Source organism: Strix aluco, chromosome 29 (genome assembly GCF_031877795.1).
Source record: "Strix aluco isolate bStrAlu1 chromosome 29, bStrAlu1.hap1, whole genome shotgun sequence".
NCBI classification, from domain to species: domain Eukaryota; kingdom Metazoa; phylum Chordata; class Aves; order Strigiformes; family Strigidae; genus Strix; species Strix aluco.
Genome location: NC_133959.1, coordinates 2,410,487 through 2,423,211, shown reverse-complemented (window position 1 = coordinate 2,423,211; position 12,725 = coordinate 2,410,487). Strand labels below are relative to the sequence as shown.

At 45.8% G+C, this 12,725-nt stretch overlaps 2 protein-coding genes across 5 annotated transcripts; one reads left to right on the top strand and one right to left on the bottom strand.

The window, feature by feature from the left end:
* Window positions 1-889: 889 nt before the first annotated feature.
* On the bottom strand, window positions 890-3,541 carry SMIM7 (small integral membrane protein 7). The gene is made up of 5 exons (XM_074808726.1): window positions 3,375-3,541; window positions 3,244-3,285; window positions 3,090-3,142; window positions 2,301-2,391; window positions 890-1,721 (listed from the first exon to the last, which is right to left on the bottom strand). Exons 1-5 carry the CDS (start codon window positions 3,398-3,400, stop codon window positions 1,706-1,708), a joined length of 228 nt encoding a protein of 75 aa, XP_074664827.1. The 5' UTR covers window positions 3,401-3,541; the 3' UTR covers window positions 890-1,705.
* Window positions 3,542-3,563: 22 nt separating this feature from the next.
* Window positions 3,564-10,832, top strand: TMEM38A (transmembrane protein 38A). 4 transcript variants are annotated; one of them, XM_074808723.1, is made up of 7 exons: window positions 3,653-3,796; window positions 6,159-6,246; window positions 6,618-6,774; window positions 7,332-7,516; window positions 8,108-8,195; window positions 8,308-8,425; window positions 8,734-10,832. In XM_074808723.1, exons 3-7 carry the CDS (start codon window positions 6,629-6,631, stop codon window positions 8,953-8,955), a joined length of 759 nt encoding a protein of 252 aa, XP_074664824.1. In that variant the 5' UTR covers window positions 3,653-3,796; window positions 6,159-6,246; window positions 6,618-6,628; the 3' UTR covers window positions 8,956-10,832. The 4 variants fall into 4 exon arrangements, with proteins under 4 accessions (XP_074664823.1, XP_074664824.1, XP_074664826.1 ...); XM_074808725.1 differs by having other exon boundaries at window positions 3,684-3,785; XM_074808724.1 differs by lacking the exon at window positions 3,653-3,796 and adding an exon at window positions 3,948-4,077.
* Window positions 10,833-12,725: the final 1,893 nt, after the last annotated feature.

Genomic DNA, 12,725 nt, shown 5'->3' with positions numbered 1-12,725 from the left:
TTACCAGTAGAGCTCGATCATCCTCTTTCCTGTATGCAGTGTTCCTCAGAAGGCAGACTGTCACTTCTGTACAGGATCAACTATTTTTCCGAGTAAGAATTAAACCCCTGCCCTCTCCCTGAGTCCAAAACTGAGCCCAAGCGCTGAGTCCAGGGGCCTCTACTGGGTTATGCACAGATGGTGACAGCCCCTTCCACCCCTCCCCTTTACATTACTTGGTTTAATGAAGATTAGGGAGAAAATGTTTTCCAAGAACTACATAAAGCACTGGATTTTGTTTAGATGCCATGACAAGGCAGCCTGCTGCTTTTTTTTTGCACATTCAAAAGAATTAGAAAAAGGTAAAAACATAAAATACAGAAATTAAAGACAAGGAGTATGTTTAAATTTAAACCTAGGATTGTAAGGTTTTGGACAGTTCAAACCACACCTGAAGGATCCCTTCCTCCATACATTTTTCTATGTTCAGGACAGCAAGGCATCTTCCCTCAAGCTGTCCATCCCCAGAAGAACAGAACTACCCTTCCCCTTTCATGTTTCATTAACATCAAAACTTCAGTTTATGCAAAAGAGGGTGACTTGAGTAAATTGCCGTTAGTGCCCAACATGTGTCTGACTACCCGACTGCATCCAGATAAAATTCAAGGTACTCGCTAAAACCTGAGCTTCAGATTCATTTAAAGGAGACCCCTCTCTCCTCCTCAACAGTCAGACAGTTAAAGAAATCGAGGCCAAGGAAGTTCCACTAATAGTTTGGTTTGATTTAAAAGATTCTCAGCACTGCACTCCCCCTTAAATTATCTTGGTGATGCTGGGGGCAAGGTTACTGGTCAAAGAGGCTAGCTCAACGTAAATAAAAGTAACACAAGCAACCAGACACAAGACTTACTAAAATTTCTCAAAAAACACACCAATACTGAATTTATTTTTCTTGCAAGAGAATGAACACAGCATCGAATAGACATTTTACCCTTAAATAGAACAACTTTATTGAACCAAATCCAAGATTATTTCAAAACTATTCCTTAGCATTGGCTTATAGAATTATTTTTGCTATTCAAAATCCCTTACATATTGCTTAGAAAAAAACCCCTTATCTTTGAAATTTTAATTTAGAAAGCATTTTGTTGGAAAAACACTGAGAAGGTGAGAATCCCATTTTTTTTAAATCCTTTTCTATTTCTGCAACAAAACTAAATGGAATAGCGAAGTTACACCAATACTTTGCTCAACTTTATAAAAATGAGAATCAAGAAGTGCAACTTCCAAGTACCCTACGCCACGGTGACATTAGCGGACACATCCAGAGCTGGGAGTGACTGACAACACAGAGTTTTAAGACCGTGGTCTTCAGTCATGCTCCAGTTCTACCCTGCATACTGGGCACTCTAAGCCTAGCAAAACAATTTAAAGTTCTCTTTATTTCAGTGAAGTTGAAATAATTTTACTTTGAAGATTTTTGGCTCAGCAGCCTAAAGGCTCAATTCCCCCAGCAGCGAGCGAATCAGCATGCACCGTATGATTACATGACTGGCTGAAGAGGATGAACATGTCCCGTCCCTGGAACATGTTAGGGGTTTGTACCGAAGAACAGGCCACAATCCCAGGGCTGTGTTTTGAAAGCATTATAATCTTTTACTCTATAGAAAAGTTGTTTCCAGCCAAAAGTCTCTTCCAAGTTAACAGGTGTATTTGTGGATGACTTTCAAGATCCAAATAACCTAGTGGATGCAACAGGAAAAAAGCAGATGAGAACCACGTACAACTGTGACCAGTCACACCAATGCCCTTCCAACTCACACCACCAGTGCACATCTGGCCAGTGGTTTCGCTCCCCCATACATCAGACCACAGAGCTCCGTAAGTGAGGGGAAGGCAGCCTGTGAGCCTGCCCGTCAGAACTAAAGCCTGTTGTTGCCAGAGACTGTTCTCCAGGCTGATTCTATTACTTGGTGGGGTTTTTCCCCCCCGAAAATGATAAACATCCCAAAAGTTAAACTGAAATGCTGACCCAAGCGATGTTTTATCCAGCAGCCCACAACGAGGAACGCTGTATTTAAGGCTAAATGACTCACACGCTGGCAGAGAAGGTTTTCATGTGTTACGGGTGCCCATATTACCAAAAAACTGTGAGGTCAACCAACATCTCTTTGAAGAGTGAAATAAGTGAAATGAAAAGGAATTATGGAACAATACAGCGGGCGAGAAAGAGATCCAAAAAGCAATATATGTGCAAGAAAAATCCCAACATATAGATCTTCCTATAAACAAATGACAAGATGCTGTATGGCATTACTTACACAATCATGCAGAACATCATGAAGACATTCCACAAGGCAATGAAGATTCGAAAATATCTGAGACTCAGCAAGAACTCTCTGATATTGTCACCTAAAGATCAAGAGAAGAAGCCCTTGATGTGAAAAATACCTAATGTCCTGACAAGTCACCTTTTCACCAGTGCCTTAAAAACCATAAGCAGCTCCAACAGAAAAAACTCAAAATGGTCAGACAACAAAAACCTGAAAGTCGAAGTTTTAGGTAAACAATCCATGCTACCTTCAGGGCATCCCTGTAAGGGCATGTGGCAAAATAAACAAGGATAAAAAGGGGTCACACTATTAAAAAGGGAAGGACAGCCCTCTGTTGTAGTTTTCAGTCTTCCTGGGACTTTCACCCAGCAGATACAGGGAGCAATGCTCGTGCACACACACCAAACTGGAAATCCAGTTACAAGCAGAGCGTTACCTCTGTAGCACAGGCCCCTACGGTCAAAACTGCAAAACAAAATACGCATTTTCGTATTTCTTCTCAAATCACCAATATCGGATGGTATTGGTTTATCCAGCCTGTATGTAAACATCATGGAGGTAAATTTTAGGTTGCAATTTAGTAAACTAAGTTCCAGCCACAGAGTAATTCGCATCCAAACAAAATGGGGTTAAACTTGTACTTTGGCGCCTTGAAAATGCCTTAACCAGGAATTTCCGTCAGAAAACGCCCGTTCCTGGGGATATTCAGACAACCCTGAGGCAGCCCACGGGGGAGGGCTCAGGCCCCGCTCCGCGGCTCCCGGCTCCCTCCGTTACCGGTCGTGGGTTCCCTCGACTCCTCGCCGAACCCCTCCGTGTCTCTCTTCCTCCTGCGGGACAGCGAGGGGGGCCCGTGTCAGGCGGGGTGAGGGGTCCCCCCAAAACCGGCGCCTCTCTCCCTCCCCCCTTCCCCCCGTCCCCGCCCGCTCACAGCCTGAAGTTGAGCACGGCCCCGGCGTTCATCAGCAGCGTCCTAAGGGACAGACAGACAGACAGACAGAGAGAGCGTCAGGCACGGCCGGGCCCAACCGGGCCGCCGCCCCCCGGGCCCGTCCCCGCTACCCGCAGAGCAGCAGGTCCCCGATCATGGCGGCGGCCCCGGCGGCGGAAGCGGAAAGGGCGGGCGCTGCCCGCGGCGCCTGCGCTCCCCGGGGCCGGGGCGGGAGGGGGCTCCGCGCCCGGCCGCCGTCCCGCGGGCCTGGGCCGGACCCGGTCACGCCTCCCGCTGCCGCCGCGGCCCCGTTAGAGGCGAGGCCGCGCCCCGGGACGTCCCTCCGGAGGCGGGCCCGGGGGCGGGCCGGGGCCGCGGCGAGCGGCGGAGGGAGGGCGAGCGGGCGGTGCTGGCCGCTGCCGCGGCGCCATGGAGCTGGCGGGGGCCCTGCAGCTCGGGGAGCTGGCGGCCGCCTTCGCGGCCCTGCCCGTTTTCCCGCTCTTCGACACGGCCTACTTCATCGTCTCCGTCCTCTACCTCAAGTACGAGCCGGGTGAGTGCGGCCCCGCGCCCTTGGCCGCCCGGCGCGGCCCGGGGGAGCCGGCGGGGGCCCGGCCCCGTCAGTCAGGGCGGGGCGGGCCGGGGGAAGCCGCCTTCTGAGGGCGGGGGGTGGCAGGGCCCTGCGGGCCGCTCGAGTCGTGTTTTCTGAGGCATAAACCTGACAATTTTTGTGCACCAACAGGCCAACCCTGTCCTCCTGTCCTGTCCTCCGCAGGTTTCGCTGTAAGCAGCCGCGTTCAGGGCTCAGAGCCTTGTTGAATTGCTTTTTCAGAGGTATAAAGCAGAAAAAACCTCCAAGAACTAGTCACTCTGATTCTGAAAATTAATCTTGCATTTTATTTAGGATTGGATTCCGACCACACTGAAGTATTTAAGTTCAGTCGCTTCTTTGCGGCTATCCCAGGACTTAGTGTTACGTTTCTTCCCAGTTGCTTTTCTATTTTTGTGGTAATACTCTCCTCCTATTTATATACAAAAAGGCTGTAAGTAAAACCTTTTTTTCCCACCTTCCAGACTATGCCATAATCTCTTCTCAGGCACCCTAACTGACCTTGCTTTGTTCTCTTGGGCTTATCTTGTGAAGATCGATAGATCTGCGTCTTAAGCTTCCACGTTCTGCGCTGTTGCTGTCCTCCTGATGTACTTTTGATAGCGTGTGCCCTCTTCATGCTCAGTTTTGAACTGTTTCAGTGAACTGCCCCATGATTGAGGAGAAAAAAACTAAAACCACACTTCGGTATAATTTTAAAATCCTCCAGTTGTGAGATCTCCGTGCCACACAATCTACATACTGTTCTAGTTAAACTCCATGTAAACAGAAGTGCTGGGTTTTCGAGGCCTGATCACTTATAGCTGTCTTGCAGCATTAAGGCCTGAACAGAGCAGTTTAGAGGCAACCCTTATGAAAACAGCTTTTAAAAATATGTAAGGCCAGTAATCCACTTGGACTGGACAAGGCTGGGGTGTATTCTTCATGAGATTCCTACACCATTTCATCCCACAGCTCCTGTGGTGAAGATCAGTGTCAGGACAGTGATGTCCTGTTTCCTCCTTGGAGACAGCATGGCTTCACGGAGCCAAAGAAAAACAAGTGTTACTAAATTTAAGCCTCAAGCTAAACTTCAGGTTCCTATAGAACCAGCTTGGCTGTTGCAGCTGTCTCACTTCCACTGTTTTCAGCTGGTTCGAATGTCTTTGAGGATGGAAGAGTCTGAGCAGTCATAGTTTTAGGTATGCTGATCACTTACTGCTATTTAAGGTGGCCGCTGTTAGTAATGTTGACATAACATTTTAGCATTCTCTCTCTCTTGGCTGCCTGTTACCAGCTTACTGAACAGTTTGGTATCTGAAACGCTGCACAAAGGAGTCTGGAGCAGTTTAATTGTAGAATCATGGAATGGTTTGGGTTGGAAGTTGACCTTAAAGCCCATCCAGTCCCACCCCATCTGCCACAGGCAGGCACACCTTCCACTAGCCCAGGTTGCCCAAAGCCCTGTCCAACCTGGCCTTGAACCCTTCCAGGAAGGGGGCAGCCACAGCTTCTCTGGGCAACCTGTGCCAGGGCCTCCCCACCCTCACAGGGAAGAATTTCTTCCTTATATCTCATCTAAATCTCCCCTCTTTCAGTTTAAAACCATTACCCCTCATCCTATCCCTACCCCCCTGATAAAGAGTCCCTCCCCCCTTTCCTGTAGCCCCTTTCAGTCCTGGGAGGCCGCTCTAAGGTCTCCCCAGAGCCTTCTCTTCTCCAGCTGAACCTCCCGAACTCTCTCAGCCTGTCCTCACAGGGGAGGTGCTCCAGCCCCTGATCATCTTCGTGGCCTTCTCTGCACCTGCTCTAACAGGTCTGTGTCCTTCTGATGTTGGTGCCTCCAGAGCTGGACCCAGCACTGCAGGGGGGGTCTCACCAGAGTGGAGTAGAGAGGAGAAATCCACTCCCTCGCCCTGCTGGCCACACTGCTCTGGATGCAGCCCAGGACACGGTTGGCTTTCTGGGCTGCGAGCGTACAGTGCTGGGCATGTTGAGCTTCTTGTCAGCCAACACCCCCAAGTCCTTCACTGCAGGGCTGCTCTCAATTGCAGGGCTGCTCTCAGTAAGGTGATGAAACAGTCTTACAGAACTGATGTTCTTGAGAGATTTCCTTGAAGATGTGGATGAAAATGGCTAGAGGAATTAAAAAAAAGGCAGTAGAAGGTTGTGGGAGGAGACCATAAAGTATTATCAAATAGTAATGCTGTTTTAATATCTAGTTGCATTTTCAAAGGGCATTTCCAAACTAGTACAGAAGCAGGGAAGAATCCTCAAATCCTCTTCTTTCAAATAAAGATTAAGAATTACTGTTCTATTTTTACAGGTTATCTTTTGAATGAAAGAGCTGAACAGATTGTTCATGAATTCTAGAGGGCACCTAGGTTGAAGCAATGGAGAGAATGGACAGAATGGTACTAGTATGCATTTTATTTTCAGACTGTAAAAAGACATTGTTTTCAAGGGAAAAATTGTTCTTTCTGATTGCAGTAAGTAGCAGCAAATACCAGAGATAAACGCTTAGCCGATTCATAACCTTCTAATGACTTAGTTCATCTGAAACCTTACGGGGGGCCTGCAAGCTGGGATCACACGTATCATTTCTTGACAGTGTCTGGTACTTGTTCAGGTTTCACAGAATACGTATTTTTGTATTTTGTTTTACAAGCACTTTTCTTTGACTTATTTTGTTGGAGAACATGCACCGCAAGCCTCCTTCTCAGAGGGTCTTGAAGTTTCTGCTTATTTGCTGAATCCATCTTCTCATTTAGAATTTGCTTCACAGGAGCCGTGGAGATGTCTCGTAAGAGCCCTTTTGCCTCCTGGCTTTGTGCTATGCTCCACTGCTTTGGAAGTTACATACTTGCTGATCTGTTACTTGGGGAACCACCGATTGATTACTTCAGTAATAACTCCAGTGTCATCCTGGCTACAGCAGTCTGGTGAGTCTTTTGCACTTCACCCAATTTATTAAGCGTGAGACGCCGCTGGCTGTGTAGAGAACCGTCCGGTGTGAAGGGAGGTATTCTCCTTGTGTGACACACGTGTTATTATCTTGCTTGGATTTACTGGGGAAAGAAGAGGCGGGGTGAGGTAGTTTTTGAGTCTTTCATATTCCTAGATCTAGTTTCCAGCTTCTCTGACCAGTTGTCTTTGATGATATGGGTTGGGTGCAGTCCAACCGCCGGGCATTTCTATTCATAGCTGCTGCAGCTGAACTGTGGCCAAACCACAAACGGTGCAGCACACGCTGCACCGATACCACATATAGTAGAGGAATGGCCCACGCTGAAGATTTGGGGGCATTTTAGTCATCATGTTAGTGAAATAGGCACAAATTAACTACAGTTGCTCCAGGTTTCATTTCCTCAGTGCGTATGGGTTGTATGTGCCTTTCCTTCTCCCTGACGTAATTCAGGCTAACCCCACAGTACTCTGAATCCCCTCTGTACATCCCAGATCAGGACAAACAAATAACCTCTTTGTGATTTTGTTCCAGGTATTTGATATTCTTCTGTCCCATGAACCTCTTCTACAAGTGTGTTAGCTTTCTGCCTCTGAAGCTCATCTTTGTGGCAATGAAGGAAGTGGTCAGAGTTCGCAAAATTGCAGCTGGGGTCCACCACGCTCATCACCGTTACCACCACGGGTGGTTCATTATGATGGCTACTGGATGGGTCAAAGGTGAACCATGAGATCCTCCTAATGCAGCAGGGAGGCACCAGCCCTGTGGGGAGGGATGGGAGAAGCTGTGAGTGAAGCTTAAGGTGACCACATTACTGGGTGCTGGCCAGTGGGCTGGTTAGTGGATGTGGTCAGCTGGCTTCAGTCCCGCTCCCTAGAAGACAGGTGTGGGTTCATGCTCACGCAGTGGCTGTCAGCTGAGTCATCATCTCACTTTAATGGAGGCATGAAGAACTGGACAACTGGAGAATTCAGGAATTGTTTATTCTTTCTCCCATGTTGTACTGTCTCTGGCCTCGCCTGTATCTTTTCAGGGGAGTTCTACCAGTGTTGAAACAGCCCAGTCAGTTTTCCTTTGGCTTTTGTTTGGAGCAAGCATTTGAGCATCAGTAACTGGAACAGAGGCAAATGCCCTTTCCCTGCATCACAAAGTCTAGAAAGCGTTTGTCCTGCTCTCTTACTTTAGGCTAACTTCTTTTAAATTTGGGAAGAATGTCATGAACCTTTTATTCCCCTTAGGTTATCCTTATCCCTTGGGGGAACTCTCTCCTGGAGCAGCAGTTCTAGCTGTTCACTTTTACTGTTCTACAGGTTCTGGTGTTGCCTTGATGTCTAACTTCGAGCAACTGCTGCGTGGGGTCTGGAAGCCAGAAACAAACGAAATTCTTCATATGTCCTTGTAAGTAGGTGGCCTGTAAATTCTCTGTCAGACCAAAAATGGAATTTAAAGAACCATTCGGGACTGGATGTGAACGATGCAAACCTAGAAAATTTCTTTATTTCTCTTCTAGCCCTACAAAGGCTAGTCTGTATGGCACAATCCTCTTCACGCTGCAACAAACTCACTGGCTCCCCATCTCTGAAGCCAACCTCATCTTCTTTTTCACCATGTTCATGATAGTTTGCAAGGTAAGTTTACAGCAGGTTTGCTGCTAACCAATCTACAGAACCAGAGAAAGGGTACAGACTTAGACTGGGGGTGTTCACCTTTCTGAGCCACCGTTGAAGGCATTGGCTGTACATACAGGAAAGATCTGCTCAGGAAATTACAGGCTAAATTCTCCATCATAGAGGCAGTATGGTAGAAGATCCTTGTGATATAGCCTTGAGTCGTGTAGCACTAGGGACTTTTATCCGGGGTCAGTGGAAAGCTCCTTACTAGTTAGTATTTCACAGCTGGTGTATGTGATCTTTAAGTATTCACTGTTGCACGGCAGGTTTTCATGACGGCAACCCACTCTCATGCCTCACCTTTTGCTCCGGTGGAAAGCTTCATCTGCCCAGTTTTCTTTGGCTCGGTTTCCAGTGGACACAGTAGTCATCATCACAATCAGCATGGGGCCTCCCATGAGGTTTCCCATCCTCCACCTCCTCCTGCAAAGTCAAAAGAGGAGCTAAATGAAGGCACAAGGAAACGGAAAGCAAAAAAAGCTGAATAAAAAAGCAACCACACAGTAAATAGGCCAAGAAAATCCTTCCAGAGCTGAGTCTCAGAGCCACCTGTGACCTCCTTTATCCTCCAGTCTTTCTCAGACTCCAGAGGAGAGGTGGAAGCCAGGACACTGCCAGGCGGGTCCCTGAATTTCATTTGTGCTCTCTGTGCTGCTGCTTGCTTCTTGGTCTCTGTCTCTCTATTCTGATCATATTTTCAGGGATTTGTAGATTTGTGCCAGGATGATAAGTGGGTGCCAGCTCCTAAGCTGTCAGCAGTTATGATGCAGCATTTTCAATTGATATAAAATCTTTCACTGGGTTTATTTATGAATGGAGGTAATGGTTTGTGCTCCTGCAACTCATAAGTTCCTTTGAGTTTTCATTGACCTTTTTGATGTCTACCAAAACAACAAACTGTTAAGACACAATCAATGTGGAAATTGGATTTCATACTCAAGGAAATTAAATGGTCTCATACGAGCCTGATCTAATTTTTCCTAGCTCCCACATCTGCCATATCTCCAATCAATGTGACATTTTATATGCAATAAGGACATTGACTGGTGTCCTAGCTAAACTCCTTTTCTATCACTTAAGCGCTCTCTGATTCTTCATGGATAGAACACTGTCCCTTTTTTAACTAAGCCTGTGTTTGCAAGAGCTTTGAAGCTGTGAAATGCTCTGAGTGCTATGTATTGGTACTGTTATTATGCCAAACTGTCGTGTAGCCTTGCTGCACATTGTTAGTAATAGTGTGTCCCACCTCAAACCTGATCATATTTAACTCGGGAAGAAGCATGGTTTTGGTTTGTTTGTAATCCTGTGGGATACAAGAAGGGTGTGTGAGTGTAAATAAGTATTTATTACTATTTATTTATAATTGCCAGGGCATCTAATTCATGGACCTGAAACTGGCTTTTTTAAAATGTTGGATCTTTATATAGAGAATTGGATACTTCTAAGTATGGTCCTAAGCCCACAGCTACGTGCTGGTTTGTGCTTGAAGCAGTGATTTTGGTGTGCTGAAGGACAGCCTGAACGCTCACTGGGTGCAGGAAGGAACACTTCCTGTATTTTTAAATTAAGGTATAAAGGCTGAAGAAGTGGATTTCCCACCAGCTGATTAAAACTACTTTAAGGACTGATAAAAGCACACCAGCTGAAGATACTGATTATCCTTCGTAGGTCCCTTTTGGCCAAACTACTGCTCTGTGAAAGCAGCTTGTGCCCAACACATGAAGAAGATGAAATGCCTCGCGTGGCTCAGGGAGGAGTCTGTCAGTTCGTTCATGTTCTGCTTAGTGAATACTGGCTTTTAGACTAGTCTTAAGCTGTTCTTATAACTGATTTTGTTCTTAGAAGTGTCATCATCCAGGGGCTGGGATCACAGTGGTGAAAGTGGCATGCACGGGGACGTAGCACTGGGCTTTCAGTTAAGCAGCACATTGCCAGCCCTAGCAATAAGGTTTGCTGCTGTCATCTTGCAACTGGGAATATAAATAGAATTTAAGAAAAGCATGGGGTTGTTTGGGTTTTTTTGGTGTCCCTGTTCAAAATTGAAATTGACGGTTAATTAAAAATGAAAAAAAAATTCTTGTATACAACCGGATGAAAGGCCTGACAAAAGGTCAAATGATTTGTGGGCTTGGGTTTTGACAGTGCCTTAATTTTGTGAGTTTCCCTCCCCTTCAGTAGAAAGCCAGAATTCTACCTGACACCTCAACTGTCTGGTTTTGCAGATACTGGTCTGCTGAAACTTGATGTATCCCTAGCATGCACAACACTATAAATGTTTTATGAGATGTATGATTCAAGGGAATTTTGTTTTATAAAAGCCGCCAACAAATAAAAATTGTGAAGTGACTCTGATTGTCCACTGGCACTTGAGGAAATACGTGTGTTTCTTTTACTCTCACCAGTCTCGGAAGCCACAGGCTCCTTGATCTACTTAAAGTCTCCTTGACCTGATGACAAACTGATTCTAACTGAAGAGAGAGATCAAACTTTGATAAGTTTGCCTACAAGTATGCCTGATCATGTTATAAATGGAAATAACATGGTAAAAGGTCCATTGCTTTTTTTGCATTTGTAGTGATGTCATCCAAGCAGACTTTCTGAGATTTCAGGGAGGGAAATAAGGGAAGTAACTTCCTTTGGTGTTTATACCAGTTGACTCTGTCTTTCCTCTTGTCACTGTAAGAGGAAGGAGAACATTCACCTGGGACAGGTAAATATACACACGCATACACAACCACACACACAATTCTAGCATATTTATGTGGAGTTTCAGTATTTCTATTTAAAACTGAAAAAAAATCAAAATGCTTTAAACAACCGTGAATATTTATTTAGCACGGTACTCTTAGCTGCTGCTTTTGAAGTGCCAGAGTCAAATCATAGCTGCTAATCAAGAAGAGAGAGAAATATTCCAGGAGATGTTAAAATTAAAGCTCTGTACACCTTCAAAGTACCTTATCTGGAATGAGATTAGTATCAAGAAGGCAACTGCCATAAGGAAGAGTCACAAATTTCATCTAGTGAAGCCTTTCATAGTGAGAGAGACAGAACCTTTCTTGAATTTCCATGGCTCAGCACTGGTTGTCTTTGGTACGATTCCAGACAGGCGTCCTTCATCCCAAGAAGCAAAGGTGGATCTTTCGAAAAGCAGCAGGGACACAGGGTTCTAGTGGGCTGCTCTTACACCCCTGGGAAGCCCTACTTTACCTGCACATATGCTTCTTCCTTAAGACTCTGCTCCAACCAGAATGAAAATGGTAGCAGGGCATTTCCTGGAGGGAGGAACTTGCTTTCACGGCACAGAGATGGGAGAGAAGAGGGAAACATGACCCAGGCAATCTACCTGGCTCACAAAATGAGGACATGCAAAGGGCTATTTATTTTCTGAAGGGTTTCACTTGTCTCCCCCCAGATCTAACTCTTTTAAAATGTCTATTAATCAGAGCAGTTGAGAATGTAAATTGTGTTGGAGTGTGGGATTTAAAGTCTCTGTATGACCCAATGGAAAAGGTCAGTGCAAGCCTTATGCATATTGAAAAAAACTCCAGAAAAAAGCATTAGAATGTTTCAGGTGGTTTAACCCTTCCCCTCTCCCGTGACATCCATTTCAGTGTTATCAACAAATTTTGCTCGGGACCTGGACAGAACAATAAACAGGCAGGCTGATGAGAATAGGTATTTCAAGGGCTTTGAAAAATCCTACCACGTCTCAAGAGTCCCATGCTGTGCTGGCTGTGCAGAACGTTCCCGGCTCCAAACTCTGCTGCAGTGCAGGGTAGGAGAGAAGCACGCCAGGGCTTAGGCTTCCATGGGACAGACGTCATTCCCCCTAAAGATGTTCTGATCTGATAACTCCTGATACTAACTCTAGTGAGATGCAGCTAAATTTAGCAATAGGTTTAATCCTCAAAGAGGCCCTGGTTGCCTGATGGAAAAGGCAAAGTGTTTCAGTTGCTGCTCTCAGCGTTTCTTGTTGATTGACGGGTTTCCCTTTTCTGTTAGACAGGGCGAGCCAAACCCAGTGTCCACAGCTTTTTCATCGTTGCAGATCAGCTTCACAGACAGGGAAAGCTCTACAATCTTACTGTGTTTGTAGAAAAAAACCAAACCCGTAGGATTATTTTACAGAAAATATTAGTAATTCTTCGCAGTAAATGAACTGAAGAGCTTATGTGAGAAAGGGCCAAGCCAATACAGTAGAACATCAAGCTAGAGCAGCCAATGTTCTTGTTTCCCCTTTTCCTTTTATTATAATGAC

Bases quoted from the DNA above. Each gene is read 5' to 3' on its own strand.
- SMIM7 (XM_074808726.1), bottom strand. From the start codon at position 3,400: ATGATCGGGGACCTGCTGCTCTGCGG. The intron at 3,286-3,374 runs GTAGCGGGGACG...TCTGTCCCTTAG, and splicing joins GGGGACCTGCTGCTCTGCGG to GACGCTGCTGATGAACGCCG. The intron at 3,143-3,243 runs GTGAGCGGGCGG...GCTGTCCCGCAG, and splicing joins GCCGTGCTCAACTTCAGGCT to GAGGAAGAGAGACACGGAGG.
- TMEM38A (XM_074808722.1), top strand. From the start codon at position 3,673: ATGGAGCTGGCGGGGGCCCTGCAGCTCGGGGAGCTGGCGGCCGCCTTC. The intron at 3,797-6,617 runs GTGAGTGCGGCC...TTTGCTTCACAG, and splicing joins CTACCTCAAGTACGAGCCGG to GAGCCGTGGAGATGTCTCGT. The intron at 7,517-8,107 runs GTGAACCATGAG...ACTGTTCTACAG, and splicing joins GGCTACTGGATGGGTCAAAG to GTTCTGGTGTTGCCTTGATG.